At 45.3% G+C, this 27,568-nt stretch overlaps 4 protein-coding genes and 1 long non-coding RNA gene across 7 annotated transcripts in view; 2 read left to right on the top strand and 3 right to left on the bottom strand.

Annotated features, from left to right (window-relative positions):
* The first annotated feature begins 103 nt into the window (after nt 1-103).
* LOC105692869 (trypsin 3A1-like) lies at nt 104-2,332 on the top strand. Its single transcript, XM_048655377.1, has 6 exons — nt 104-173; nt 280-344; nt 423-511; nt 619-763; nt 843-1,106; nt 1,226-2,332. Exons 1-6 carry the CDS (start codon nt 104-106, stop codon nt 1,430-1,432), a joined length of 840 nt encoding a protein of 279 aa, XP_048511334.1. The 3' UTR covers nt 1,433-2,332.
* Nucleotides 2,333-2,462: 130 nt separating this feature from the next.
* Nucleotides 2,463-3,973, bottom strand: LOC105692876 (trypsin-1-like). Its single transcript, XM_012412379.2, has 7 exons — nt 3,866-3,973; nt 3,750-3,802; nt 3,580-3,668; nt 3,226-3,364; nt 3,031-3,144; nt 2,815-2,961; nt 2,463-2,688 (listed from the first exon to the last, which is right to left on the bottom strand). The coding sequence occupies exons 1-7, from the start codon at nt 3,912-3,914 to the stop codon at nt 2,530-2,532; spliced, it is 750 nt and encodes a 249-aa protein (XP_012267802.2). The 5' UTR covers nt 3,915-3,973; the 3' UTR covers nt 2,463-2,529.
* A 148-nt stretch (nt 3,974-4,121) lies between these two features.
* LOC105692871 (myrosinase 1-like) lies at nt 4,122-6,744 on the top strand. The gene is made up of 8 exons (XM_012412373.2): nt 4,122-4,559; nt 4,629-4,732; nt 4,819-4,952; nt 5,011-5,344; nt 5,403-5,742; nt 5,834-5,972; nt 6,039-6,280; nt 6,356-6,744. Exons 1-8 carry the CDS (start codon nt 4,513-4,515, stop codon nt 6,537-6,539), a joined length of 1,524 nt encoding a protein of 507 aa, XP_012267796.2. The 5' UTR covers nt 4,122-4,512; the 3' UTR covers nt 6,540-6,744.
* LOC105692872 (trypsin-2-like) lies at nt 6,629-11,872 on the bottom strand. 2 transcript variants are annotated; one of them, XM_048656221.1, is made up of 9 exons: nt 11,157-11,872; nt 10,941-11,072; nt 8,817-8,977; nt 8,309-8,346; nt 8,078-8,202; nt 7,744-7,918; nt 7,311-7,446; nt 7,126-7,233; nt 6,629-7,039 (listed from the first exon to the last, which is right to left on the bottom strand). In XM_048656221.1, exons 5-9 carry the CDS (start codon nt 8,130-8,132, stop codon nt 6,740-6,742), a joined length of 774 nt encoding a protein of 257 aa, XP_048512178.1. In that variant the 5' UTR covers nt 8,133-8,202; nt 8,309-8,346; nt 8,817-8,977; nt 10,941-11,072; nt 11,157-11,872; the 3' UTR covers nt 6,629-6,739. The 2 variants fall into 2 exon arrangements, with proteins under 2 accessions (XP_048512178.1, XP_048512177.1); XM_048656220.1 differs by having other exon boundaries at nt 8,309-8,977.
* Nucleotides 11,873-14,584: 2,712 nt separating this feature from the next.
* Nucleotides 14,585-27,568, bottom strand: part of LOC125501139 — a 104,807-nt gene continuing 91,823 nt past the window's right edge. For both annotated transcript variants that reach the window (XR_007278662.1, XR_007278661.1), the window contains exons 3-4: nt 15,529-15,648; nt 14,585-15,460 (exon numbers count right to left, since the gene is read on the bottom strand). This is a non-coding gene — a long non-coding RNA (uncharacterized LOC125501139). The remainder of the gene's footprint in view (nt 15,461-15,528; nt 15,649-27,568) is intronic.

Here is a 27,568-nt window from a genome sequence, read left to right as displayed (position 1 = left end):
ATTTACTATTTTCCGGAGGCTAAATTCACCGTTCCAAATACCCGGATCTTTAAAAGTCATTTACGCTCTCGTATACCGCGACAGTTGATCGACCGACTCGACGATGATCGTCCGCTGCTTCCTATACGCACTGATCAGTAACAACCTCGTAGAACTTTTGAAGGGCCTCGAAGGTGAAACAAGATTATAATTAAAAGCTATCGATCAATCCCGCTTTGAAAGAGAAAAGAAAATAAAGATAAGTCTGAGTTGGTATAAAACTTTAATAATATTGTCCAGACCCCGCATCTGAGAGTAGAATTGTCGGCGGAACATCAACAACGATAGAGCAGTATCCTTATCAGGTAAATGTACAGAAGTTAATAAACGCGAAGCCCCGTTGGTCCGGTCCCTTCAATCAGACCTTGTGATTAATCGCGCAGATATCTTTGCAACGGGAGGGTGGCCACATTTGCGGCGGTTCCATTATCACCGACTCGTGGATTCTGACCGCCGGACATTGCGTTGACGGGTAAAGTAATTCCAACAAATTTACAGCGGAATATTCGAAATATAACGTCATCGATATAGTTATGCGTATTGAGTTTACTCGATCGATAGAAGTTAATAATTATGTAGCAGTACCAGCGAGCCTTCGCTTTACACCGTGAGAACCGGTTCTTCCTACTTCGATCACGGCGGCAAGTTGAACGCCGTGAAAAGCATCGTGATACATGAAAATTTCAACGCCACCGCTATCGACCATGACATCGCTGCTGTTCAGGTACCGGGGAAAAACTAAAAAATCACTGACCCAGTTTGATTAATGCATCGAGTATAACGCGACGGAATATTCATCCCAGTTAGAAACTCCGCTGGTGTTCACCTCCACTACGTTTCCGATTCCCGTCGCGAAGAAGACGGACATATTTTTTAGCGGTGTTTTGGTGACGGTAACCGGATGGGGAAAACTCAGTCAGTTCGGAAACGGTTCGAAAATATTGCAGAAGGTTGAAATTCCGTTGGTCTCTTGGAAGGAATGTGCAAAGGCTTACGAGGAACATCCGATTACCGAGCGAATGATTTGCGCGGGTGTTCTGAACGCGGGTGGTAAGGACGCTTGTCAGGTGAGGGAAACACGTTCTACGTGCGAATGGAAAATTGAATAATTTTTTGGCTCTTCTCCTTTGTTTTTTTTTTTTTTTTTTTTTTTTTTTTTTTTTTTTTTTTTTTCCAACACCGTCAGGGTGACAGCGGTGGTCCTCTCGCACTTAATGGGAAATTAATCGGAATAGTGTCCTGGGGATTTGGGTGTGCCCACCCGTCTTATCCCGGAGTTTACACCAGGGTCACGGCATTTCGAGAGTGGATTGAGACCAAAACAAGACTACGAGTCCTTCCTCCACCTCCCGTTCTATTGGTAAACTCTATCGCCAATTCATCGGCTCAGTGAAGATCCCCATACTCCCGGAGATTGATGACCAAAATTTCGGGCATTCCGGATACATCCAACATTAAACTTGTCAAGATTACTTCGGTTGTATGTACCTCGGGGTATGCCACGGAAAAGGCGAAAGGTAATGATTAATCGTTGACGTTGTACTCGATTGACGAAAAAAAAAAAGAAACAAAAACAAAAATACTTCAGAAAACTTAAAATACCATTTTACTTGTGTTTATATTTGATTTGCCGCGTGAAAATGTTGAGATGAATTTAAACGGCTGTCGTTTTACTTCATCGAGTAAAGTATAACGCGCTGTTTGTACAATAGTGTAGAAAACGAGTCTGCGAAAATACTGCGGCAATCAGCAGCTGTCGCTCTAATTAACAGATAACTTTACCGTGTGAATGGCAGAGTGTTATATTCGTCATATAGGGTGGCGCCGTATACATTGTTTGCAATTAACGCAATACCGTACTAATTGACTGTGAATCGGTACATGGTATTGAATTAAAGGTAGATCTGACGGCGTCAGGTAGACGTATAGAAAACACACGTGCACGTATGAGTTATTATCGCTGCAACTGCAGCGTGCTCGAATTTGAAGTAATTGATTATTAGTTTGTTCGTATAGCGAATGATTTTGAATATGTATCAGTCGCCCGAGGAATAAGCCCTGTAATTCTCGAAATCAGTGTGTTTTCCATCGATCGATGTACAGGCAAAATGTAGATTCAAAGTGATCGTGCACCGTATACCTATGTACTTATAATTACCCCACATCAGCTACCTGAAATGACCATCCCGTGATCCGAAACGCTCACGCGTACCACTCAATCGGTAATCTATGTAAAACCACAGAGAGTGCAGAATAGATTCGATAAATTCGCAACAATTTTCAACAATTTCATTCGCCGGTCGCGATTTTATCGTTAAAATGAAACGTCGAATACCGAAGTAACGTAATGATAATAACGATAAATAACCGAAAATGAAAAACAAAAAGCACGTCGCAAAAACCAGACATACATAGTTGGTGAGTACGTGTATAAATATTGTATTTCTCTAAGGTTGGAAATCAGCAGAAATCATTCATTTATAACTTCATTCAAAATATATCCATGTTTCCGGTGTGGCTTATTATCCATGGAACGAAACTGGTGATTCTTGTATAGACGGCTGGAATTTCGGGTTGCAAGCAGCCAAGTCCGTAGGACAAAACGCCGACCAATAAATCTTCGTGAACCAACGGAGCTCCGATATCACCCTGTAAAAATTGATAGAGGGGAAAAAAAAAAAAAAACAAAAAAAAAAAAACAAATAACAAAACACATCGAGGGAAATTGTCATGAAAATGTTAGCGAGGAGACATATATCCCACGAATAATCAAACCTGGCAGCGTTCGGTGCCTGCTGTCATATGGCCGGCGCAAATCATATCGTCTGTCAATTCCTTGAAGACGGGCAAACTGGCGTCGCATGTAGTCTGGTTGACTATAGGTGTGGAAATGACGGTCAACCGAGGGGCGGAGTTTCCTTGCTGAAATTGATGGATTTTGAATTAATTAATTGACCGATCAGCGGACGGCTGATATATAATATTCCTCACTTCGTTCGATTTCCATCCCGTCAAAATAGCGAGTGTTCCGTCGGCGATTTGATAATCCGCAGGTGGTAGCAGTAAGGGAAGTTTACCGTTTCCGAATAGAAGGGGATAGAGAAGCTGGAAGTGTCATAACTAATATCGGAGAAACAAATTTTTTTTCCCATCTTCCCTTCATCGGGTAGGAAAAATTTCGCTCACCTTCAACAGCGCGATGTCGTTGTCGTTATTGATTGGTTCGAAATCATCGTGAATTACGACAGATTGAAGTTTCAGTTGTTCACCACCGGAGGACGGATACGACGTTGCAACTCTGACGGTCAAGTTGGTCAAGCCATCGCTGAAATGAATCGAAGAAATACAATTGTTAAAATTTATGTCACGATTCTCAAGGTGATAGTTTCACTACGAATCGATAATTTATATCAACGATTTATCTTCGGAATTTTACTTCGCCACTCGGGCTATTCGTCACGTAGACGAACACGTACGTCGATTATTATCGGAATCGGATTAACGTTTGGATTCAATTTTATTAAGAAAATTTTGCCGCACCGAAAAACACAGGAGGCAACGGTCAGGATCCAATCTTCGTTCAGCAAAACTCCGGCGCAGTTGTGCGCCTCATTGTATTCGACGGATACCTGAAATTTGCATAGTAAAAACATGAGAACGTCAGTTTTATTCTCATTAATTAATGTTTCGAGTAACACGTGTAAACTCACGTGGTAGGGGTATTCCGATACGTCGACAGCTTTAGCGTCTGCGTGAGCGATCCCTGTAAACATTTTTCATAAATAGTAGAGTAACAATTGATCAGACGAAGTATATTAATACAGACCGTACGATGAAATTATCAAGATCGAGAGAGTCGACCACCGGTCAAACATGTTTGGACGGTAACGGAGCAATAACTAGGAGTAGTATTTCACCTTTGGTTTATCTTCCCCTTATCACGATCATCGATTAATTTATCGATGATCCAAACTTTTTCGCTTCACTTTCAATGCCACGTCATAGAAATGATTCTTCGGACTTTCCCCTAGAACCAATCGCAAAATTGGGGTAGGATGGAAAATTCATGAGTGACAAAAATTTTCTTGTCTTTTTGCGAATAACGGTTTCACCGGATGAGGTGAAATTTATCAAATTTACAGAGAATATAAAAAAGACGCCCTATTCCTGAGCCATAAATGTAAAACGTATAATTTGATAATTTTTAAATTTTTTGGCTACAGATGTAAGTTTTTCGCACACGATTATTGTAGATCGTTTCGTTTAGTCTTCATTTATGTCGTTATATCGCAGTTGAAGATTATTGACCCATTCGTATGACCCTCCCCTTCTTTCTCTCCGACATGCAACAGTAACTGGTCTTGGCATAGAATAAATCTATTTACCGCCAAGCCCGCTATCGGTCAGATATTATATATACTATCATTCTGCTGTGTTCTAACAAAGTCTCAGAAGTGATACCGCACAATTAACATGGAGTACTCTAAGGTCATCACGATTATCTGTCTGATATTTGTTGGGTGAGTGAACCTCTCTGATGAACAAAGTAAAATAAGTTATTGCAAGTTATAAGAATATGAAAAATTCAGAGATTCACGCGGCCAGGCAGCTGATTTTCAAACTTTTCCCGACGGTTTTCTAATCGGTGCAGCCTCCGCATCCTATCAAATAGAAGGAGCCTGGAATGTCAGCGGTAACTATTGGTTCCCATCGATTACTTTGTCCCTCCTTCTCTTCAGATGGGTTTTGTTCCCTGTGAATGCAAAAACTATATTTCAGGGAAAGGAGAGAGCGTGTGGGATTATGCGTTTCATAATATGCTGAAGCAGGTATCGGACGATAGCAACGGAGACATCGCTTGTGATTCGTACCACAAGTACAAGGAGGACGTTCAGTGGATCAGAGACATTGGGGTGAGTCGGTGCAACGGAAAAGAAAGCCAACTAAATCGATGCAAAACTGACTTTGCAGTTCGATCATTACCGGCTTTCGCTCAGTTGGCCGAGAATTCTTCCAAATGGTTCGAAGGATCGCGTTAACCTGGATGGGATTCGGTACTACAGAAATTTGTTGGAAGAACTGAAGGCTGCCAATGTCACCACGGTCGTATCTCTCTACCATTGGGATCACCCGGAGGTTCTGGAGGAGATCGGAGGATGGACAAACGAAGTGATGGTGGAACGGTTCGAAGACTACGCAAAAGTGGTGTTCGATAATCTGGGATACCTCGTCGACATCTTCGTCACGATCAATGAACCTGAGATGCTGTGTTTCGACGAGCCCGTTAACTCATCGGAAGCTACAGGTACTCGAATCAAAGACAGTCCGTTCCCCGATAACGCGTTACCGATTTTCATTCCAAGCGAGAGGCCTGGCGAATGATGTCGCAAGCTATCTGTGCGTTCACAATGCTCTGAAAGCTCACGCGAAAGTTTGGCACATGTACGACGAGAATTACCGCGCAACCCAAGGAGGAATTATAGGACTCTTACCGGTTTGTCGTGGTTGGGTATCGGGAGATGGGGTAACCGAAGAATCCATCGAACGATATTTCCAGTTTGGATGTGGTTTGGTTTTGCACCCCATTTATAAAGGAGATTACTCAGAAATCGTGAAGACTACGTTAGCTGACATCGATGTCTATCGCAATCGTTCGTTCTCAAGTCTCCCAGTATTCACCGACGAGTGGGTAAAAATGATCAAGTGGGTATCGGTGGTTCAATGTACGGCGAATCGTCCGACTCGGTGATAAGCGAACATTCGAATAATTCAGCTCGTAATCACATTGTTGTAGAGGTACAAACGATTACTTTGGCTTAAATCATTACACTTCTCGTATCCCTGTGATGGAGTATGGTGCTCGCACCAGCGATTCCGGTGTCCTTGAAATCAGAGATAAGAGTTGGCCGATAACAGTGCTGGATCGGCTGGAGGTTAGTATTGTCCAACTATTAAAATCACAAAGACATTCGAGAACGCATTTTTTATATCTCGATCAGGTCGTCCCCGAAGGATTCGGCAATTTGTTACGCAAAATAAGAGACGAATACGACAACCCGCCGGTGTATATTCTCGAGAACGGATTTGCCGATAGCGGGGAAATTCTGGATTACGGAAGGATTAATTATCACTACGATTATTTGTCGGAATTACTTACGGCGATTATACATGACGGATGCAACGTTAAGGCGTACACAATTTGGTCACTTTTGGACAATTTCGAATGGGACCGCGGTTACTCGTGAGTGTTTATTGTACGTATGTGTACGACGAATCTGCCATTTTTTTAAATTTAATTATTTTCCATCCGTTTCAGTATAAGTTTCGGCATCGTGAAGGTCGATTTCACCAGTCCGAATAGAACGAGATCAGAAAAACTGTCCACGCGATGGTGGAAGGAGGTGATTCGAACGAGAACCCTTATCAAACCCCCCGCACCGGGCAGCACTTCCAGTTGGGGAGGATGCTTTGAATGTGATTTGACGAACGATAAATCATAAAGAAATTCGTACTTCGTCTTCGATCTCGGACTTGGTTTTTCAACCGACACGTTCGGTTGATGTCGTGTTCTTTGAATAACTCAACGCGATACTGGTAATCCCATTTATTAGAAAAAAAAAGAAAACAAGAATGAATACCAATCAATGCGATTGAGTATGGCTAGATATAATTGAATCGCAGATTGAAAATAAAACGTCGATCAAATTCCGCTGTTCTCTCTTATCCAATCCCGAAGTACGGCAACATTCGTGTAAACGCCCGGATATTTTGGCCTGGCACACCCGTAACCCCACGATACGATTCCGTAAAGAGTGTCATTGGCGACTAACGGGCCCCCCGAATCACCTTGACACGAATCTTTTCCACCTTCGACCAGGTTCCCGGCACAGATCATCCTCGGCGTTATATCGTTCATGAAACTGTACGCTTCGCTGCACAGCTCTCTGGGTATTATGGGAACGGTAACTTTTTGCAGTAACCTTGACGTGCTTCCGCCTTGCTGAGGAGCATATTTAACTTTGATTTTTCATTCAATGTTTCGACGTAGCGAAAACTTTTCAGTTTGTTCAATAGAAATATATTTACCCAGAGAGCACCCCATCCGGTAACGTTAACTACGGACCAAGGTTCAATTTCGAGATCAGGAAGTTCTACGGGCTGTACGGTTTCGGAAAATTCAAATTCCTCTTCCACCTGGATTTTTATTTTCGGAATAAAGAGCGGTTAATGAATATCGTCGAGAGACGGCAATTATCTAAAGATCGACGAACCTCCAACAAAGCTATATCGTAATCAATGGCGGCCATATCGAACTGGGGATGCCTAATTATGTTTTTTATCGCATGAAACGATCCATCGGACTTCCGTGCACTTCCGGCGCCTACGCGGTAGTAACTCGGAGGCGACCTGACGGCACAAAAAATGAAAAAATAAAAAGACAACAATGATCAAAATACACGTAACATCCGACTGCGAAATTATCAGACATAAAGCTCCGTATGATCGTGGAATTATGGTGCAGTAGATTCCAATTGGAGGGTGAAATTAACGGAGGATCGAGTGCGTCCGTTGAATTTAGCCGGGGCATGCGACGATCGCGACGTGCTTCATCGATTCAATGACAGAATGGTAACGACGTAAGCCCGAATGACGTAGGATAACGATAGCGTGTGTTATACTAATGGGAACAACGTCGGCACCTACCCGACACAATGACCGGCGGTGATGGCCCATTTTGGGCTAATTATCGAAGCCCCGCAAATATGCTGTTTGTATTGCTGAAAAGACAGTTGGTAGGGATGATCCTGGATTCCGACATCTGCACCGCCGACGATACGGCCGTCGCGCAATCGGGGCTCCCTCGAACGCGTCGCGAAACCTGCAAATTGATACATCGATATCGAATCGATACGACGTGGGATTGTTATTGATCAAGGAAGAATCTCGAGCAGTCGATGGTGCCGGATTCCGCTGATTCGCGAACCGGGATTTCCCATGCATATAATTACGCTTTACGGAATATTCAAATCCCACTTACCGAAGCTCCCGGTGACGACCAGAAGCACGCAGATTACCACGGCGAAAGAAGGCATTTCAACAGCTATTGTGACTCCAACTGATTTACATCGAGCTTATATATCCCATCGCCGTTCTAGTTAGCTTCTGTTATTTTAATGGGAATCAAAAATCGTGTCTCAATATGTGTCCAATAGCGTATCGCATATCTACTTTATTCCTACTTATCGATTGTCTTTTGCGCAATTTTTACCTCACTAAATGTCTGTAAAGCGTGTCTCGTACATGGATCTAGAATTTATGAAAAAATATCAAATAAATAGAAACGAGGGGACACATTTATCTCGACGTTCCGCAGTGCCTCGCATCACCAGATCTCACGAGATAAAGCGCAACTATCGAGTCGGTGTGTTTGATTACAAATGATACGCGAAGGAACTGGTTATTTCAAATAAAATCACGGACGTAATCTTATCTTTTTGGGTCAATTTTTATTTCCTTCAGCCAATCGTCAGTATCACGGAGAACTCTGTTTCTGGGACACTGCGATTTCGATGCCTTTTTTACGTCAGATTTTATCTTGTTGCGGTTTTCGGTTGATTCGATGGGGGAAAAAAAAAAAAACATTGTAAAATTGCAAAAATATGACCCAAATGAAAAGCACTCGTTGAAACCTCGTGACTCCAAAGTCGACTGGATGATTTTCAGCAAATCGAACTGTGTTTATACTAATTCTGTTTTAACGCAACGTTTCGGTATACCTGTTTTCAGTTTCCCGGTCGGCTTTGATGGCATTATCGGTTACTCCGTTCCCCATAGGTTACCAAACTTTTTTGCCATCCGCGTGGACCGTCACGATGACGAAGGCGATGTCGATGTTGAGGGGATGAAGTTGGGAACGGAAGGCGAGGGGTAGCAGTAGCTGTTGGTAAAGTATATGGAACAGGGGTGAGTAAGAAAGCGTCGAACTTAAACGAGTTTTCCCAAGTTTCAGTTGGGCGCTGGCTGGAATTTCATCAATATTATTGTTTAATTACTAATTAATTATCGCCGCTTGATAGACACTTTAATTGGTCAGATTTCAACTTGTATATATATATACGTATACGTACACTTTATGAATATCGTACACCGTAATTGCCCGTTATTTAGCACTTCGTCGGCGTAACGGGCATCAATCATTCGCATGGGTTCCGAAACGATTGAATTACAAACCCCCTTGAAAACTGTTTTCCAAAACAAACACCAACGCTCAAGCATGAGCGAGATTAGCCGTCACCCCACCCAACTACCCAACTACCCTCCAACCACTTCGCAACATTATGCCATTCGTCGACAAATAAAAAAAAAAAAGAAAAAAAAAAAAAGAAAAAGATAAACCAAAATGAGAACTCTCGAGACGAGAATTATGGAGCGATAAATCACGTTGTTGAAAATCCTCTGATCGTAATTTCCCCGATAACGTACGAATAATTGAATTTGTCTTAGGATGAAAATTTCGGCAGAAAATATTCCTGTAGGTCTGTGTATCTCGGCGCGGATCCCTTTTGGAATCGTCGAGTAGCGCGGGGCCCCGCTCCCTTGGGCGTGCTGTATCCACGGCGCGGGGATAGGTAAAAGATCTGGGTCAATCTTAAAAATATAGCTTCCGGAAGTAGCGTATTTATTCGTGATATAGTCGCAAGTCCAGAAGAGAAGTCTGAGTTATCGTTTGAAGGTGCTCCGCGCAGTGTAGGATACAGGAATAAAACTGTGATCTCAAAGGAGGACGGACGGGTTCTGAAAATGGTTGAATAAAGAGAAAATTTGAGAAAGCAAAAGGAAGAAGAGAAAAAAAAAAAACATCGGAGAAGTAGGAAAGAGACTAACAAGAGAGGGGAAAAGAAATGATAAAATAAATAAATCCAAAGGCACAGCAATAAGAATAAGAGAAAAGGAAGAAGTGAGCGAACAATGTGTGCCGGGCGATCGCGCGCGCTTGCAAACCCCGGGACGACAGCTGTCTGCCGATTAACATATAAATCAAATCTCTACCAGCACAGAGACATTCTGCGGTCTGACTACGTGGGTGTTTTCGTGTACATGACATCCGTACAATTTCGTCCAGTTTCGCCTGGTCTGTATAGAGACATTGGAAGATCCGGGGAAGGCATAGATACAGATGGAACGCGATCGGTGTCTTCGGGGGAGGGGGGGGGGGGGGGGGGGAGGAGGCTCGCCTTTATACCTTCACGCTCCATATTCCGCGCCTCAGTCAAGTTAACTCTGCTTGCCAATGTAAACACTATACGGCTTCGGAGCTATCGATATTGCCATAAATTACGGATACGTATTCCCCCGGTATAACCCAGAAGCAAATTTGCCTCGACATACACGCATAACTTACATCCACCGTATAGGTACTTGCTTTGCCGCAGGCCTTCGTTACCTGTATTTTTTTTTTTCAACGGTCCTGAAATAGAGAAACCGCATTGCTCTCGTACGAAACCGTACGCGCCGCGCGTTATTACAGCAGATACGTTATTCCAATAATCGATCATCACCCGCAACGTCGACTCGTTGATTTATTAATTTTTTTTTTTGTTTTCTCATTTCCGACCACGACCCGGAGCCGACAGTGCGACTGGATCCTGAAAAATGCCACGCCGGAAGCTGTTTTTCTGCGACGAATGGAAATTTCTTGAATTTTTCAAAAATGAAACGAGGGTCTCGTTCGTTCGGCTTGTGTGCCGACGAGAGCAAAAAAAAAAAGTCTGCCGGAATTATTTTACTTTTTCAAATTGCAGTGTTCCTCGTCGGCCCACCTTGCGTGTATATTTAATACGGCCGTACAACGTACCGAAACAATTTTGGATTTGAATTTTAGAATATGGAGGTACGCTTACTTTTCCACTCGGTAATCCGGTTTCAGTTGTATGTCGCGTCATGTTATAGGCGTATAATATTTTCGTTGGGTAAAACGCATCCACGTCGCAAGCCCTGGGGCGATCTCCGGATTAGCTCAAAAATTCATAACCCTGTGGACATGAATATTGTAATGGATATCATCCTCCTTTGAAAACAGGTGAAAATTCGCGCGAGTATGTGTTACGCGTACACACCGTATACGTACACCCTCGTACACCCTCGTACACACGCACACGTAAAAGCATTTGTAAATGCAAAGCATTCCCGACGGTGTGGGTACGACGTGTAGTTACCTCCGCCTTGCACATTATTATAAACCTGCACAGGGTAGAATAAATGAAATCCTTCTGCGAACAAAACGTAAGTGGAGAAAAAAGAATATTAACTTTTGTACCTTAAGCGATGAAGGTAATTATGCTTTAAAGGATATTATTTCCATAGCCTTGCGCCGTTTCACGAGTGAAAATAGCGGGAGGAAACTACGAGTAACAACGAATGAAGAAGAAGAAAAAAAAAAGAAATGGAAAATCGAGAGGGAGGAGGGGAGGCGGTGAACCGGAAGAGGAACCGCACCGCGAAGGGTGTCCGGGGGTGAGAGATTTTCGGGGAGTGAAAAAATGGGGGAAGAGAAGATCGCAGCAGCGTCGGTTTTCCTTCCATTGAATACCGGCGCGGGCGTGACGTGTGTTGGTCAAGATGGTAAGGGTCGCCTACTTCACATCCCCCGGAGTCGCAACGCGATTCCGGTAGAGTTCCGAGTCCCAATAGTCGCGTAAGTTGCGAGTCGCGAGTCGTAAGTCTGCCGAGTAGAGGAGAAACTAATGACCCTCCCCGGTCACGAGAGAACTACAACCGCGGACACAGGAGTTTTTCCCTTCTTCAAATCCTTTTCCTGTTTTTTTTTTTTTTTTTTTTTTTTTTTTTTTTTTTTTTTTTTTTATTCTACTTTCTTTTCGCCTGCGACGCCTAACGTCCTTGGAATTGATTACCGCAGCCGTACCTACAAAACTAAAAAATTCAGTTACTCCCACGTACAACGTTAAACCGGCGGTATTCCGGCGAATAGCAGCTGTGAACCCGCGGACGGTGTGAATTCCCGTCGGAATTGTGACAGCTGCAAAAACTGTCCCGCATCTCGCGGGACGCGAGGAGGTTAAAGGGGTCAAGGGGATGAAAAACAAATGCAGCATTATATCCATTAAAAGGACGATTGTCCGAAGCGTGTACTCCGAACATAATCAATCACCAACGGACGAAAGTATTTCACAAAACCCCGCGTGACAAAAAAAAAAGAAAAAAAAAAAAAGAAGTACCCGCAAACCGTTGGTACGGTTATATTTATTCATTCGCATTCAATTTTTTCCCCCTTCAGTTTCTCTCCGAAACCACTATCAACAATATGAGATGCTTATCTCCGTTGCGGAGTGTGCTTTCGCCGCGGTCCTCCGCGCTGGGGAAAAAAGGCGGTATCAGTTTGGATTATCGCATCTGGTTTTACAACATTGAGCAGAGTTTGTGCCCAGCACCTAACAAAGATTATAGGTGATCGATTGAAGTGAGAGCAGTAAGGACTATTTGCCCGCATTGTAAAGCTGCAGCAGCAGCAGCAGCAGCAGCAGCAACAGCAGCAACAGCAACAGCGGGAGTACAGCGTTTCAATCCCCAGCAGTTTAGTTTTCTTTATCTTCTTCTCATTTCAAGAGACAAAGTTGTCGCTTTGCAGTAAGTTTCCCGCAGTGGTAGTTTTAGCGGTTGTCTTTAACGTATACAGAACTGTAAACCACTACCACTACTTTTTACATTTTCTCTTCCTTTTCCGTACCACAAGCCCCCGACGATCCCTGAGGACTGTACGTTGAACTTTTTCATGCTTTTCATTTATTTTATTCCTTCCTAACACTCTACTTTCCTTTCATACTTGTTTTTCCCTTGTTTTTTTTTATTTGTCTATTTTTTTTTTTTTTTTTTTTACTTCTTACGCTCGACGCCGCGCTTACAACCGATCGAACTACGCGAGGCTTAATCCCCTTCTGTAATACGCTTGTTTCAGCGTATAAAGTTACGCCGTCATCGCAAGTGCGAAAGAACGCGAATGAGAAGACAACTTGGCGATGAGTGAAACCACGAATAAATATGAAAATAAATGAAAAGCTTTTTTTTTTTGTTTTGTACGCGTAATTTAATTCTTGTTCAAAATTGGTCACGTAATTTTAATAATTGCAACATTTAACTGAGCGTAGTAAATTAGGAGCAGTACCGACTGCTCGGTAACCGTCACGGCCAAAAACTCGTAGAACACCGAGCGGCCGGTAGTGCCGCTATAACTAGGATTAGACGGTAAATTCTACATGATGTAGTGTCTGGACGAGCATCATTTTCAAGTTTTAACGCCATTATATGCTCACAAGTTGCACGGGGCCAGCAGCATGAACTAATAAAATAATGAACGTCCACAACGACGATAGCCGAGTAGTGCGGGACTAAAATTTCATCCGTTCATTAAACAACTACGAAGTACGTACCCCACCGCGGTTAACAAAAATTTTTATCACGATCGCGCGATAATTATAAATCAACTCCGCGGCGGGTAATAATTTTCATTTCAACAAAAGCTATTCGTCTTCTAATTTCCCAACAATCTTCAATTTTTCATCCCTAAGAATCTCGTTACTTTGATCATCGTTTCTTTCGCTATATCGCGTTTTGACATTATTCATCCTCTCGTCCCGGGGTCCTGAAATTGTCGAGACGAGAACGAATGAAAAGTTGAAGGTGCTCGGGAAACGATCAAAGCGGACGAGATTAAAGGGTGATGCGTAGTAAGAGAAAATAGAATTGATAAATAAAAACAAATAAAAACGTGAGACAAAGGAATAAATAAGTAAATTGGACAAGGTGAACGGAAGGCGGCGGCACCAGCGGGGCCAGGAGTTAATAGAATTGGCGAAATGAAAATTGCTCACGTATATATATATATATACATATACGCTTGAATAGAAGATATTTTACGGGGGTTTATTCGACTCACCTCTGTGGCGTGGTACGTACCTACCCAACTTATATACCACTCACTCGGATAACAATATATATGTATCTCTAGCGAATACCTACTCACTGGCAAACGTCTGCCGGGGGCTATGAATATTATATGTTTCGAGCCCGTTAATATTTCATTTCAACCATTGTACGTTGATGAGACAACCCTGGCGTCGAGTGGTTAGCATAAGCTCCGCGGAGAAGCAAAGAAATATTCCGTTCACGATTATCCATACGAACGTTCTTCGTCGGTCTCTATAGTTGTTTGTCCGAGAACCGTGCAGTCACGCCGGTCATAATCCCCACGTAGTTTTTCCGCTGGGAGAGCGGTCGTAATTGAAGTCGAAGGGGAAAAAAAAATAGAAAACAACAACAAAAAAAAAAAACAAAACAAAAATAAATCATTCGGAGTTGGAAGCGATTGAAATAGCTCGCGACGTTCGTACCAAGCGGTTGGGACAAAAGTGCGCCTTCCAATGAGACGACGACGTATCCCGAAATGGGGAAAGAAAACGCGTTTGACTGGAAGTGCGCCGGCGGATCGCGACGTAGGGGGGGGGGGGGGGGGGGTACGATAGTTAATAAAACATGAGATTACGGGGATGCCGAAACGGGGAGAACGAAGGGCGGTCGGAAATAAGAGGGGAGAAAAAAAAGTAAAAATGGAACGAAGACGAATACGAGCTTTCGTCCCCGGTATGCGGTACACGCGACGATCTTACCCTCTACCAAACCCGGTACGTTATCCCGTTTGCCGGGTCGTTGACATGACGTCTCGTTTCTCTTCACATATCACCCACCCTCTCTCGACTCCCCGCAGATCTCTCGTCCTCGACTGTTATTCATATACCTGGAAAGCGGGTGGGTTGCGGTTCGGTTAGCGACTGACGCCGTTCTTTTCCTCGGGCTCTTCAAACGGCAGAAATGAAGATGCGTACGACGAAGCGGGTAACGATCAGCGGTGCAATGTTCCTACACTCGAGGGCTTTCATAAATTTCTACGTTTCGCGTTGTACACGCGCGCGAATAAAGCACGGGCACGCATAATACGCGAGATAAGTGCGCGCGTCTGAAAACGGACGAAAAATACAAGGTGTATCACCGCGTGAGCCGCCGGGTAGTCGGCGTTCGTTGGTTCCTCGGCAAAGTGAAGTGGTTAAAAAAAGAGGACGGAGGAAGGAGCCCTCGCCTCTGCCGCTCACACCCTCCCACCGGAGAAGGGAATAATTTAAGAGGGAATAAAGTTATCTGTAATAACACCCGCACAAATTCCTCGCGAACGGAGAAGAGATTCGGCGACATGAAAATTCGTGAAGTCGGCCGGCTATGATACTTCGTTACTTTGTTACTTCCCAGCTTACTTACAACCCCCCTAAGAAAGAAGCGGGTACCCCTGAGTAGGCACCCACGTCAGAAGCACGTTCGAACATCCCGCAGTGCAGTCAGGCTACCGATTGCGAATCTGCAACAAAAGGCGATAACAGAAAATAAACGACCTTCAAATTTTTCACTTTGAGATCGCGCGATCACCTGCACTCGTCACCAATTCAGTTGAATTTTCCTCGGGCTCAGCTCTTGATATCCGTGGTCGGGACGCGATTTCAAGTTCTGCGACAATGTCGCGCGTATTAATATGCGCCTTCCGGATACCTGGAACATGACATCTCCGTACGTACACATATATGTATACTTCATAGTTACGCTACGTACGTAAGTCAGTTGGAAATACTGGCGCACATGCACTCCTTAATATAGACATTCCGTAGCGACGGATATACTGCAATGTCTCGTGCATAGCAAACGAGAGACGCGATATACATATACGTACGAGCGGCGGCTATAAAGCGAGGGGTGAACGGGGGCAAGTTTGAGGAAGGAGGATGGCTAGGTAAGCCACTCCTAAACTCCTTCTATCACCAGACGTTGTTGCAGTACGCTGGGTGATCTGATCCGGGAGTGTATCATAAAAGGGTGGAACCACACGTACGCTTGTATGCACGTTTATCCTCGTGCGTTTGTGTGTGGGTGCGCGTGTGTGTGTGTGTGTGGGGGTGTGTGCGCGCGCGAACTGCTCCAGAGAAACTCTGTGAGTAAAATGAGATGTGAATCGTGTTATATGCGTACGTGTGCCTCAGGAATACCATCAGCGTTTCGGTGATTATTACTTAACAAATTTCCGCGGAACAATGCCACAGTTTCCCCGAGTAATAATAAATCGCAGATATTCTCGGGTACGAGAGCTGCGCCGCGGAGCGTTAAATTTTATTCCCGTTAGTTCGATACGCGCCCATAAAACCGACGGAGATTAATAGAAGAATAATTAAATGCCCGTCGTTAAGTTCGCAGACTTTACTCTCCCAGTTTTCACAATTTTCTCCGTCTCCCAAGGAACGACTCATCCAATTACGCTGCGCAAAGGATACGCGGGGATCAAGGACGCTCTGCGGAATAGTTGAAGGAATGTCGTACCGGAGTAGAAACCAAGGAGACACAGGTAAAGGGACAAAGAGAGGAAGTCACGGTTGTTAAACTTGCACCGGGTATTTCGGTCGCCGCCGGTTATTTTCCGCCGAAACAATTTTATAATTCATCTGTTGCTAACGTAAGCCAATTAGCGTTACGTATTCATGGCGTTGGCAGTCGGTGTACATATACGTAAGCGTATAACCGGTAGACTGCTGAAATGGATGAACGCTGACCGCTACGTACACATAACTCGGGGGGACCTTTACTTACCTAGAAGAATGCGTTCGCGTATTAACAATTGCGCCATTGGGAGGGGTTTATCGACGTGGTAAACTGGCGGGAGCCTAGAAGAAGGACGAACTATATATGTATGTACATCGTCGATGAATTGTTAAACACCTGACTTTCGTCCTTCAATTCTTTCTGCATATTTTTGCTATTGATTTTTTCTACCCTTCGCTGGTATTCTCCGTTTCTTTTATTTTCTTTTGTTTTTGTTTTTTTTTCTTTTTTATTCGCACGATTTCTGAACAACTGCCGATCGTTTGACGATTTGCGTATAAATTTTTTACCCTCATAAATCTGACGGAACATCGAGCGACTTTCTGCGAATAAAATAGCAAACGGGGATAAAAATAAACAAATAATTGTATTCTCGACAAGAGGTGCAGGGTGAAAATGGCGGAAAAAGTTCAGGTCCTATAACTACATGCTTGCGGAGCATAGACGGCGGGGCGAGTTCCCCTTCTCCCGTTATTTCGATATCAGCAACAGGAGTCGTGCGTCTTCATAAACCACGCATTAGTTTCAAGAAGACGACGTCATAATTTGAAAAGTTCTTTGCTCTGTATTATTTATGGACGTGGGTAGGTAGGTCGGTAGCGAATGTATAGGTGGGTTAGATATGTATGTACTGGAAGTCTTTTCCAAAACTTTCCCGATACAAGATAGATTGGCCAGGAGTCGAGTAATTATGTTTTATGGATTTCAGACGGTAACCGATAACTCGACGTTATTTATCGAAAAGATATTCATACGCGGTCGGGTGTTCGGTCAAAAATTTCGGTCAATCGAAGGAAGGGGAAAAAAAACACAAAGCGAAAAAGCGGAAATCGGTTCTTCCTAGGGATGAGGTGAAATCGTTTTTTTTTCTTTCCTTGTAGAGAAAACAAAAAAAAGAAAGAGCAAAAAATCGTCGCTGATGGATTATTTATCACGCCGCATACAGCGCGCTGTACGGTGCGGAGTGTATCGTGGCGTCGAGGGAAGAACCAGCGAAACTATAAGTTTTAGTCGCCGCTCGCAAACTTTGTGAGGGGATATCGTGTGTTTCTTGTTCAAGTTGCGTACTACAAGAGCCAGCAACTAGCGCAGCCTCAATTATACACAAAGAGACTAATGCGGTTGTTGGCTATAGTCGACGCTTAAAATCTTGTCAGAATCTCAGTCACGCTAATTATAACGCGTGAGACCAGCTATACTTGTTACGACGAGGGTCGCGGTCGTACCGGGTAGAGCTGTATACATACCCCGGAACATAGTTCACGGTACAATAGTGTCCTCGAGCAAAGATAAGATGGTTGATTCCCTTTGTTACCAAAGAAACCTCCGTAACTGCTGACGGCGATGCTGACGACGATGACGATGCATGTAAAGACAAAGATTAAAACGGGCTATGTACAACGTAACGTAATATGAAAAGATGAAGAAGAAGAAGAAGAAGAAGAAGAAGAAGATATCGACCGGTCATCGATTTGCTTAGTCGACAAGATATCCCCTCAAGTACTTCCCGATATGCTTCCATACGTCTCGTCCTCGAGTACTGATTACGAGGCGAACCTAGTAGTCCGTCGGAGATCCGTACAATATTATCGTAAGCAGGGTATCGTAGCTGCGCACGTGTAAAACTGTGACGATGATTCGCCCGCGGTCATCCGTTGGTTGGGATAGCTGGCTGGTTGATTGGTTGGTTGGCTCTGGTTCGAGCAACTTGCACGGCGAGAGAATTCCTATGCAATTACAAAGCACGTGTCTGCTCGGCGAAGTTACGAATCCCATGAAATGGAGTAGGCAATGAGTCGGTGTTCCGGATATTATGTTTGACTTTGCCGTAATATGAATTGTACATAGGTATAGACCCGACGTATGTGGCCATGCCGACTCGAAATAGAAGAGCCAGCAGGTAATCACCTAGTTATGCCGTGTATATCTTATACGCGTATTCATGCGATATGCATAATGTATGAGGTTGGAGTTTATACGTAGAACATGACATGAAGCTCGATTATCAGCCGAGAAATCCAGAGTTCGCGTTTTCCGCAATTAGAGTTTTAATTAGAAGAAGAAGAAAAAAAAAAAACAAAACAAAACAAAAGGAAAGGAAATACATTCGCGCAACTGAATTTTCTTTGTTTCGTTCACCGTTGACCGGCGAGCCGAATATTTTTGAAAGGGATACGCGCGAAGGTAACACGGATGTCGACGACGGTTTCGGACGAGTAATTATTTAATTCGCCGATACTTGAGGCGAACTCACCACCCTTTGTACGGTTTCTATTGTCCAAGTAACAAGTTTTAGCCCCGCGCGCGACATTATTACACGAGATTCTCAGGCCCAATTAATTATCATCGTCGTTGGTTCGACGGAGGCAAGACGCAAACGAAGGGTACGGAGAGCCACCGTGCGTAAGAGGGAAGGAGAAGGTAAAAAGGGGGAAACTGAATTGCCGAGAGCTTCAAGACGCTCATGGTTTATTCAGATGACCACCTGGAAAAGGGTCAAACTGTTGTGTAGACTGAGGTGATTCCGTATCCACCGAAATCACTCACTCGTTATTATCTTCATCACGGTATCAAGAATGTACAAGGGGCATTCCACGTCAAGCGGGCCAGTACATTAGCCAAAATGTTTTTGGAACTTGAGAATAGCCGAGCCAAAAAACGCCGTTCGATTTCGTGGTGGTATTCTTACGCATTTCGGTTTCTGAGATCCCTCAGAACGTCGAAAAATATTTTGGAAAAAGTGGCCCGTTCGACGTCGGTTGCCCCGCAGCATCGAATCGGTTCGACGAAAACGAATTCCAACTTCAAAACTTATCTCACGTTCAGGCCAAGCGTTGAGACGATAGCTCGCGGTGTTCAAACATTTCACGGGGTCTCCGTATTTTTTTTAGAATAGTTTATCCCCGTAATGAAATTAATGGAATCCATTTTGGTCCCGGTTACGGAGAGCTGGAAACTATTAAGTGATACTAACGAGACGCCCTTGACCGGCTGTCGAGTAACAAGGTCCGGCGGACGAGTCCTCCGCACTCGACTTGAATTTCAGTAGAGAAGCTCGTCGAGCTTGCGACGTACACTCGTCATCTCCATCAGCTCGATGTGGCGTGTACTCCCTTTCCCTTCCATCCGTCACCCTCTTTCGCAGCCCTACGGCTAACCTTAATTAAACAGTTCCATGCCCCGCTTCGCCATCCGAATACAAAAGCTCCTTCCTTATTATTCTCTGTCGTACCCTTGATAATTGAAGTTTATTTTTACCTGTAATTGTGTCAGAAATGCCCCGCGTACCTGTACACCCCCCCTGAAAGCCCGCCCAACCCAACCCTAAAATCGCACGCAGTTACGGCCACCGATATCTGATTATAACGGAATCCCCCAAAGAATCGATGAAAAGGAGGTAGTGCCTACTAACGAGATTCGAGATCGCAATGGCGTTTTTTCGTTTTTCCCCACACCGACTGATAAAAAAAAAAAAAAAAAAAAAAAAATAAAGAAAAGGAAAGATGAACCGTCGTCGATATTTTTTGTCGATGGAATTCGAGCATACGGAGCAAACACGGCGAAGATCGTTGGATCGGTAGGTTGGATTTATTCATCAGCAGTTTATTTGGCAAAAGGCACAGTTATTCGGCGAGGGCTTACGGTGCGTATAAACGCGAGACAATGGGGTTGCATACCGTTGATGTGAAGTAAGCTGCTTAATATTTACACGAGAGGAGATTTACGTCATACTCGACAGGCTACTCTCTACCCGTAGAATAATAATTGGTACAACACAGTTCGATAATTTCAATACCCAAGATAAACAACACGGCGGACAGGGTGAGTCGAAACAATTAATATTTCCTCACCGCTTTACAACGAGATGAATCCGATTCCATCAGCGGCATTACCCGACACAACGGTAGCGGCGGCACCGGCCACGAACAAAAAATTTACGATATACACACGATCAAATATTTTTCGTGCTCTCGACGAGGCGGCCGTTCATTTATATGTATGAAAATTCATGCGTACTTCTACGCATCGCGTTCGAATCGGACTGAATAAATACGTATAGTTATAAAATCGGGTACAACTGTTTGCTCTTTATTTTTATGAAAAATCATAGCGAATTTATTCGCCCGTAAAACCTAGTCGCGTCACAAGCCTCGATAAGCCTGGTTATAACGCGGCTTGGTGCGGTTTTTGTTGCCGTTCCTGAATCATCTGTACGTACGTACGTACGTACGTCGCACGAGCTTTGGCGATAATCATTTGTCGATTCCTGCCGAATCGGGGTCGCCAAATCCCGTCGAAACAAAGCAACGCGAATTATTTGGTTTTCGCTTTTTCCTTGTTTTTTTTTTTTTTTTTGTTTTTTTGATTTCACCGTAAGCTCGCGATCAGCTCCAACCATCTTCCTGATCTCTGCAATTACAATTACACCCGTTTTCATTCGTATTCACTCGGTCGGTTAACGCACTCCCGTCGTTCGTTACTGTTTTTTTTTTTTTATGTTTGCTTGAAAACGTGTTAAATACATTAAAACGCGGAAATCAGTCTTTAAAAATCGAACGGCATAACGAGATAAGAATGAAAATGATTGTGCACGGTGCGGGGGTTATCGGTTCGAGTGATTTGTCATAACGGAAGCTGAATACCGCGATGAAGATATGACGATATGATAACGATCCCTATACTCGTTCTTTTCTTCCTTCTTCCCTGAGAACAAAAAATCATGTACAAAGAGGATGAACGGATAAACATAACTCACGAGGGTTCGAAACGCGCGAGATGAATTCGGCAAGAGAATAAAAAAAAAAGCTCCACCGCAAACACGTCGCGCATCGTAATCGATGACGTTCCCGATCGTATCCAGTCTATATATATATATATATGTACATACGTACGGTCATGAATTAGCCATCGTTTCTATAAGCACTCCCCTTCGTCTCCTTGGATCCCCTTCCGGCGAACCAATGAAGAGAGGATCTCTCATCAAGAGTGTATAACGTGCCCAACGAAAATCTCGGTCCGATCGTTTCACCCTGTAGTATAGCCAGCCACTGATCCTTTCCTCGCGGAAAGATCGTGCGGTGTGTTCTCCTCGTGTGGAAACTCGCATCGGGAGAAAGGGCGAAAGAGGAGATTTATCGGACGACGCGAGGGGCAGCGCGGGGCCAGAGGATCCTATCCCTTATCGACCAACCCCCGGCGCAAATAACCTGCACCACGTGTTCCAGCTTTACGGGGCGGTGTGCAGGGGGTGCCGCCAAGGACGGGGAAAGGGTAAAGCGATCGGAGGCGCGCACGTCCCGCTCGATTGGGTCAGCGAGAAGGCCAAACGATAAATCACGCTTCTGTAATTACCTGTCTCGTACGCACCTCGACCCACCTCTCGCTTCTCTCTCCCTCCCCCCTCCCCCCCCCCCCATTTCGCCGCGTCTCTTTATCCCCGCCCGTTTCCCACCCCCCTCATCACCTACCTCCCTCTCAATTGTGACGAACTCAAAGCGGGGTTCGGATAAGACATCTGCGGGATCCGGAGGAGCTCGGTATGCACGCGTACCCTGCATTCGGGTGTAATTTTAGCTGCGGCTTGCCATGCAGGTCACAGACGTCGTAGCTTTGGCTGACGTAGGAGACCCTTGACAATCGTGTGACTGGATGTCTATTCCCCGTGCGGGCGACATTGAGACAGTAGGACGTACTGCACCGGTTGGATAGACAATTCAACAAGAGGATTCCGCAGGTTCCGCAACAATTACGTCCGCACATAGGCGGGTAGGTAGGTACGTACCTGATCCCGGATGCCGTACCTCGTGATACGCAAGCTCCGCTACACGACTTACGAAAACACTAATTGGCACGGAATTACCTCCGCGTTCGACAATAATCCGCGTGAATAAAGCTACTACGTAGGATCCGGAAACTTGCGAAGCTTTCGAAGCTGCGAGTCAGAGACACACGGGAAAATGAATCCCGCCCGACTGTAGACGCGCTACGTTCTCGTTTTTTGTTTGTTTTTTCTGTTTTCTGTTGTTTTTTTTTTGTTTTTGCTTCTTTCTTACGGTACGCGGGATTTGGTGGCCGAGCGGTGTACCGGCGTCGCGTTTCGCACCGTAGAAAAAAGATCAATATATTGTCTCGCGGATATTGTTTTGTCGAGAACGCGAGCGGGCCGTAGGTATCGCCGGTGGAACGCGCGATCCACGCGCGCATTAACGCGAGAGCAAACAGAACCGGCGCGAACCCCGCGGAGTTGGGCAAAGAGGGCAAAGGAGGGTTGATGGAAGCCATTTCTCATAATGTATTCCGTTTGTTCTACCGCGAGACATACTGCCACGCCCCGACCATTGTCGTTGAAATTCTCCTCAGACCGCACGATTACCTCCACGGTCTGCTACCCCGCCGCCCACCCTCCGCCCCTCCGCCCGCGTACCGCTTGCAACGGCGTCGCGCCGAACACTTCCTCTCCTCTAATTGTGAGAAATTTTACCTATTTACTCATTTTGCTACCGACCGTTCGCCGAATTCGTCTACTGACCACGCTGCGGGCACCGCTTGCATTCCAAATTCAACGGCCGAGCCAAATGGAGGGCGGTTCGCGAACAATGGAGGTTCAGGGATGACGACCGTTCGAGCGGTGGTTCCTCCCTTTCTTACACTCCCAGTTTTTGGACGGGGAGATCTCACGGACGATTAATTCGATGTACCCAACTATACGTTTCGTGTTCGACGATATAATCACGCGAATGCGTAACGCATCGAGGTGTCGCGATCGCTGTTCGGGTGCAGGTATTTAGGTAAAATGTTATTCGAGAACACGCGAGAATCGTTTTATCGGGTGATAATCGTAACTTCGCGCCGTTGTACGGAAGAGATGGAGAAAGAATTAGAGGACACGGCGTTGCAGGCGACCCATTCGCCCACCTATATATATACATATATATATATCTCGGTCGCATCAATCCTTTGCAATACTAAAAGCTCGCGGCGTCGCGACCCGCTGTTCGCGCCCGACCACTTCCTGCGCGAAGATTGCAGCGAGACATGCCAACCGAATCCCGAGTGGGGGGGGGGGGGGGGGGGGGGGGTTCTTAATTTCTATACGACCCATTTACATCCTCGAACACCGGCGAGTGGATCTCTGACAACGGGCGCTCCGCTCCTCCCCGGTGGCCTTTGTCTTAATTTATTAGGCCGAGCCCACGGGGCGCTGACCCGTTTGCGGGCGAAATTAATTACCATATACAACGTGTATTGTATACGTTCGACACGTGTACGCAAGCGCACGTGCGTACGGTACGGAGGAGCGCGGTAATTCGATTGAGAGGAGAAAACGAGAGAAAAAAAAGCCGATCGCGAGTCCGGTGAAAAAGGATCGGCGATTCGTCCCGCGGTCGACCGAGTGAATTCTACGACCGCCTCTTCGCGAAATGCGAAATTGTCCGTTTACAATACGACGACGGCAGACCCGCTGCAGCCGCCGAGTTTCGAGACAGTAAGCCGGTAGGGTGGTAGGCCTAACTACGAACTGAATGAGTAATTAATCTCTATTGATCCTTCTATTTGCATAAGCCCGGCTTACCGACTGCCCGACGTTACCGGGCAGAAACTCACACTCTCTAAACCCTTACCGACCCGATCGTGAGCCGGTCGAACGAGACTGCGTCAGAGCAACCGTAGCGTCGTCGAGCGTTCTCGAGATCCTTCAGCCAGCGTCCCTGCAATGGCTGAAACAAGGCAGGCGAAATTCAAGGCAGCTAAATTCGGCGATTTGAAGATTTTCGAAGCGGCAGCGGGACCGCGATTGCCGTAAGCTTCTTACCATCATTCGACGGTCGAATTTTGTGCTTCGTTTGAAACGCGTGAAAGATTGATGTGAAAAATATGAAATTTCTCAAGAAAGTACACGGGTATGAAAAGTTGCGTGTTATCGTTGAAAAGGATGTATAGATATGGTCGGATGAACGAAGCGTTCACGGCCGCGAAGCGTGCGGGAGTCCGGAGCTAACGGGACATCAATCATTCGCTAATGTGGGTACAAAAGAGTTAAAGGTTTGTTTAGAAATTTTGTTTCAACTCGTTTATGCCCAGGTATGAAAGGCGCGAGCGCTAATGGACCTACGATGAATTTAAGACGCTTAATTTAGACGCAAAAGATCGTACCGCTTTACCAAACTCAAACCTAGAAGAGAACTTCACGCTCACTTTTTCAAAACTGATCTCGTCGGATAACAACTTATGTTAGCCCGCCCACCCGAAACTTTCGACCCCCGACACCCGACAGAAATTCAAAATCACTCCAACGAACCCTGAGGAAAATTCTCTCCGAAAATTCATTCGGGTTACGTCGCTGAACCGAAAACGTGACACCTGACTTTTTTGTTCCTCGTAATTTTTCCTGCAAAGTGTAGAACGCGATGCAGATTGGTGAGAAATTTTTGCGGACGTCCGGAAGGAAACTAAAATTTGGCGAGAGTGCGGTGCGGGTAACCCTTGGCGTAACATCCTTTATACGACTCCGTAGAAACTTCTTTTTTTTTTTCTCTCCTTTCATTTTACTTCAACATCTTCCTTCCTGATAGCGTCGACCGCGGGAACAATCGTGAGTCTCGTTAGTAAACTAAGAGCCGGTATAAAGTAACGAGAGTAATGTGCCAGCTTATGAGAGCATTAGCGAAGAATGTACGTCATGGCTATTTTCTCTCGGTGGAGATTCCTCTCAGGTATACCGCGGCGACCTAGCTGCGTAATCCAAGTGCCCCCCGCCGGTTGTACGTACAATATGCATATAGCGTATATACGTACGGGCGAGAGTTGTGAAGGAAAAGGTGAAAGACGAAGGGGTTTAAGAATGGCAAAAACAAAAAACGAAAAAAAAATCACGAACAAAAGAAAATGAAGAAAATGAAGAAATGAGAAGGAAAAAAGGTGGGAGGAGTTGCCCTTGCGCCACGGCTCAGCGATTCAAATAAATCGCAGTGGAGCACAACACGGTGTGGCGGATTCTTGGCATCTTGGATATATCTGCTATCTACTACGTGCTTCAACTTTTAGTCCGTTGGCACGCGCGCGTTAGTTTCTTCGGATGCACCCATATAGAAACGGTCAAAAGTTTCAACCGGCGTTCAAAAGAACCGCAGACTTTATTCCCCCCCCCCCCCCCCCCCCCCCCCCCCCCCCCCCTACCCACATCTCCTGCACTTTTCCCCCTTACACTTCCTTATTATTTTCCTCTTTCTTCGTTACGCGTACACTCGAATGGCCGCCGTTGCATCTCTCTTTCTTTCTTTCTTTACCAACTGCACCGAGAACCCTGCAACAACTCACGATCAAAACCACCGGCAACGAGACCTCCAGTTCTCCACGTTTAGAAGCTGACCGGAATTTCGATTAGTTTTAATTCCCGTTGATATCCGTGGTCGATTTTTACCGCCCTATTAAAATGGGAAAATCAACTAGAAATGTGCGACTGTGAAACTGTAACGTCGTGCCGCGGTACACCGGAACGAAGAAATCCACCAAGTCGCGGAAAGATTAAGAGAACCGTGAGAATTATGGACATTATTATGCTTCCATTGGGAGAACGGCCAAACTCTTGACTGGCGTTACTGCGATATAACAACATGGATACGGGGGACGTTGGAAAATTCATGTACAATTAAAGTCGGCCGGGCATGTCCTGCGCTCGAAAATTTAGAGGCGGACATCTCAGGAGCGCGACGAATTTCGCGACAAAAGTATCTCGTCCGTACGTACGTACGTACGTATCCCGAATGCATCCATAAAATTTCATTAGCTCGCATAACGCTAGAGACCCTCGGCCCTAGCGTCAGATTTTACACAGTCACTTCGTCCTTTGGCGCGATATTTTCTTGTACCGCGACGGTCATACGTGAGCGAATTTGGTTTACGATGATTCGCACACTTTTCGCACATTCGTTACCAACCACCACCCTGCAGCGGTGGGTGGTTACGGTACACGTGAATACGTATCGTCGTACCCGCCGTTGCCCCGTAGTCACGTGTTTGCCGCCAGAGAGACGACGACGACCGAGAATTGCCTTTCCGTTCGTTTCTACGACCGTAGCGAAACGTTGGTCGGTCTCTGGCGTCGCGGTCGTCGTGGGTTTTTCAGTACCTCGTACGTGTGTGTGCGTTTGAAATTTTCATTACGTGTTTTGCATTCGGTGGACGTCAACCAGGGTCAGGTAGGTAGGTAGGTAGGTAGGTAGGTGGGTGGGTGGGTGGGTGGGTGGGTAGAAAGGTGGGAAGGCGGATAGGTGGTTAGGTATCCACAATATACGTTTGAAGCAATGTCGGCTACACGCGATAGAATACTTCCCGCGCACGTGTGCAACCGCGACGCATTAGAGATGTATGAATTTTCCAGTCTGTCACCCCGTGCTTCGGTGGAAAACTGTATGTGTGTAACCGTAGTGTACACGTACACCTGACGTACCTACCTTCCGTCGCACACGTGTGTGTATAACACGTACCGCATCTCGCAAGGTCTCTCGTCAGAGACGGTCGTCATGACAACGAAACCTGCATTTTTATCCGACCCTTACGCAACGCCGCCGCGTCTCATCCTGGCGAAGAGAAACAAAAAAAAAAAAAAAGAGAAATATTAACAAACAATCGTTTCCCCTGTTCTCCCGTTCGTTTCCAAAACTGAATGCACACGCCTTCCGTCCACGGAGATCCCTTCAATTAACCACCTAGTACAGTCGCATCGGCATCAAGTACAAACATACGTGTCGATCATTATCGCAAACAGTGGCAGATGTAGCGGCGAGTTGACGGAGGATGTGTTTTGCCGATATCGATATAC

Source organism: Athalia rosae, chromosome 5 (genome assembly GCF_917208135.1).
Source record: "Athalia rosae chromosome 5, iyAthRosa1.1, whole genome shotgun sequence".
Lineage (NCBI taxonomy): Eukaryota > Metazoa > Arthropoda > Insecta > Hymenoptera > Athaliidae > Athalia > Athalia rosae.
Note: the sequence above shows the minus strand (reverse complement) of the source record. Positions and strands in the feature narration are given on the sequence as shown.

Excerpts from the sequence above, each read along its gene's own strand:
- LOC105692869 (XM_048655377.1), top strand. The coding sequence starts at position 104 with ATGATCGTCCGCTGCTTCCTATACGCACTGATCAGTAACAACCTCGTA. Across the intron at positions 174-279 it reads ACTTTTGAAGGGCCTCGAAG|ACCCCGCATCTGAGAGTAGA; the intron begins GTGAAACAAGAT and ends AATATTGTCCAG. Across the intron at positions 764-842 it reads ATGACATCGCTGCTGTTCAG|TTAGAAACTCCGCTGGTGTT; the intron begins GTACCGGGGAAA and ends TATTCATCCCAG.
- LOC105692872 (XM_048656220.1), bottom strand. The coding sequence starts at position 8,132 with ATGCCTTCTTTCGCCGTGGTAATCTGCGTGCTTCTGGTCGTCACCGGG. Across the intron at positions 7,919-8,077 it reads GGTCGTCACCGGGAGCTTCG|GTTTCGCGACGCGTTCGAGG; the intron begins GTAAGTGGGATT and ends ATCAATTTGCAG. Across the intron at positions 7,234-7,310 it reads ACGATATAGCTTTGTTGGAG|GTGGAAGAGGAATTTGAATT; the intron begins GTTCGTCGATCT and ends ATAAAAATCCAG.
- LOC105692876 (XM_012412379.2), bottom strand. The coding sequence starts at position 3,914 with ATGTTTGACCGGTGGTCGACTCTCTCGATCTTGATAATTTCATCGTAC. Across the intron at positions 3,803-3,865 it reads CTTGATAATTTCATCGTACG|GGATCGCTCACGCAGACGCT; the intron begins GTCTGTATTAAT and ends AAATGTTTACAG. Across the intron at positions 3,365-3,579 it reads GTTGCCTCCTGTGTTTTTCG|CGATGGCTTGACCAACTTGA; the intron begins GTGCGGCAAAAT and ends GATTCATTTCAG.
- LOC105692871 (XM_012412373.2), top strand. The coding sequence starts at position 4,513 with ATGGAGTACTCTAAGGTCATCACGATTATCTGTCTGATATTTGTTGG. Across the intron at positions 5,743-5,833 it reads GAGTGGGTAAAAATGATCAA|AGGTACAAACGATTACTTTG; the intron begins GTGGGTATCGGT and ends ACATTGTTGTAG. Across the intron at positions 5,973-6,038 it reads CAGTGCTGGATCGGCTGGAG|GTCGTCCCCGAAGGATTCGG; the intron begins GTTAGTATTGTC and ends TATCTCGATCAG.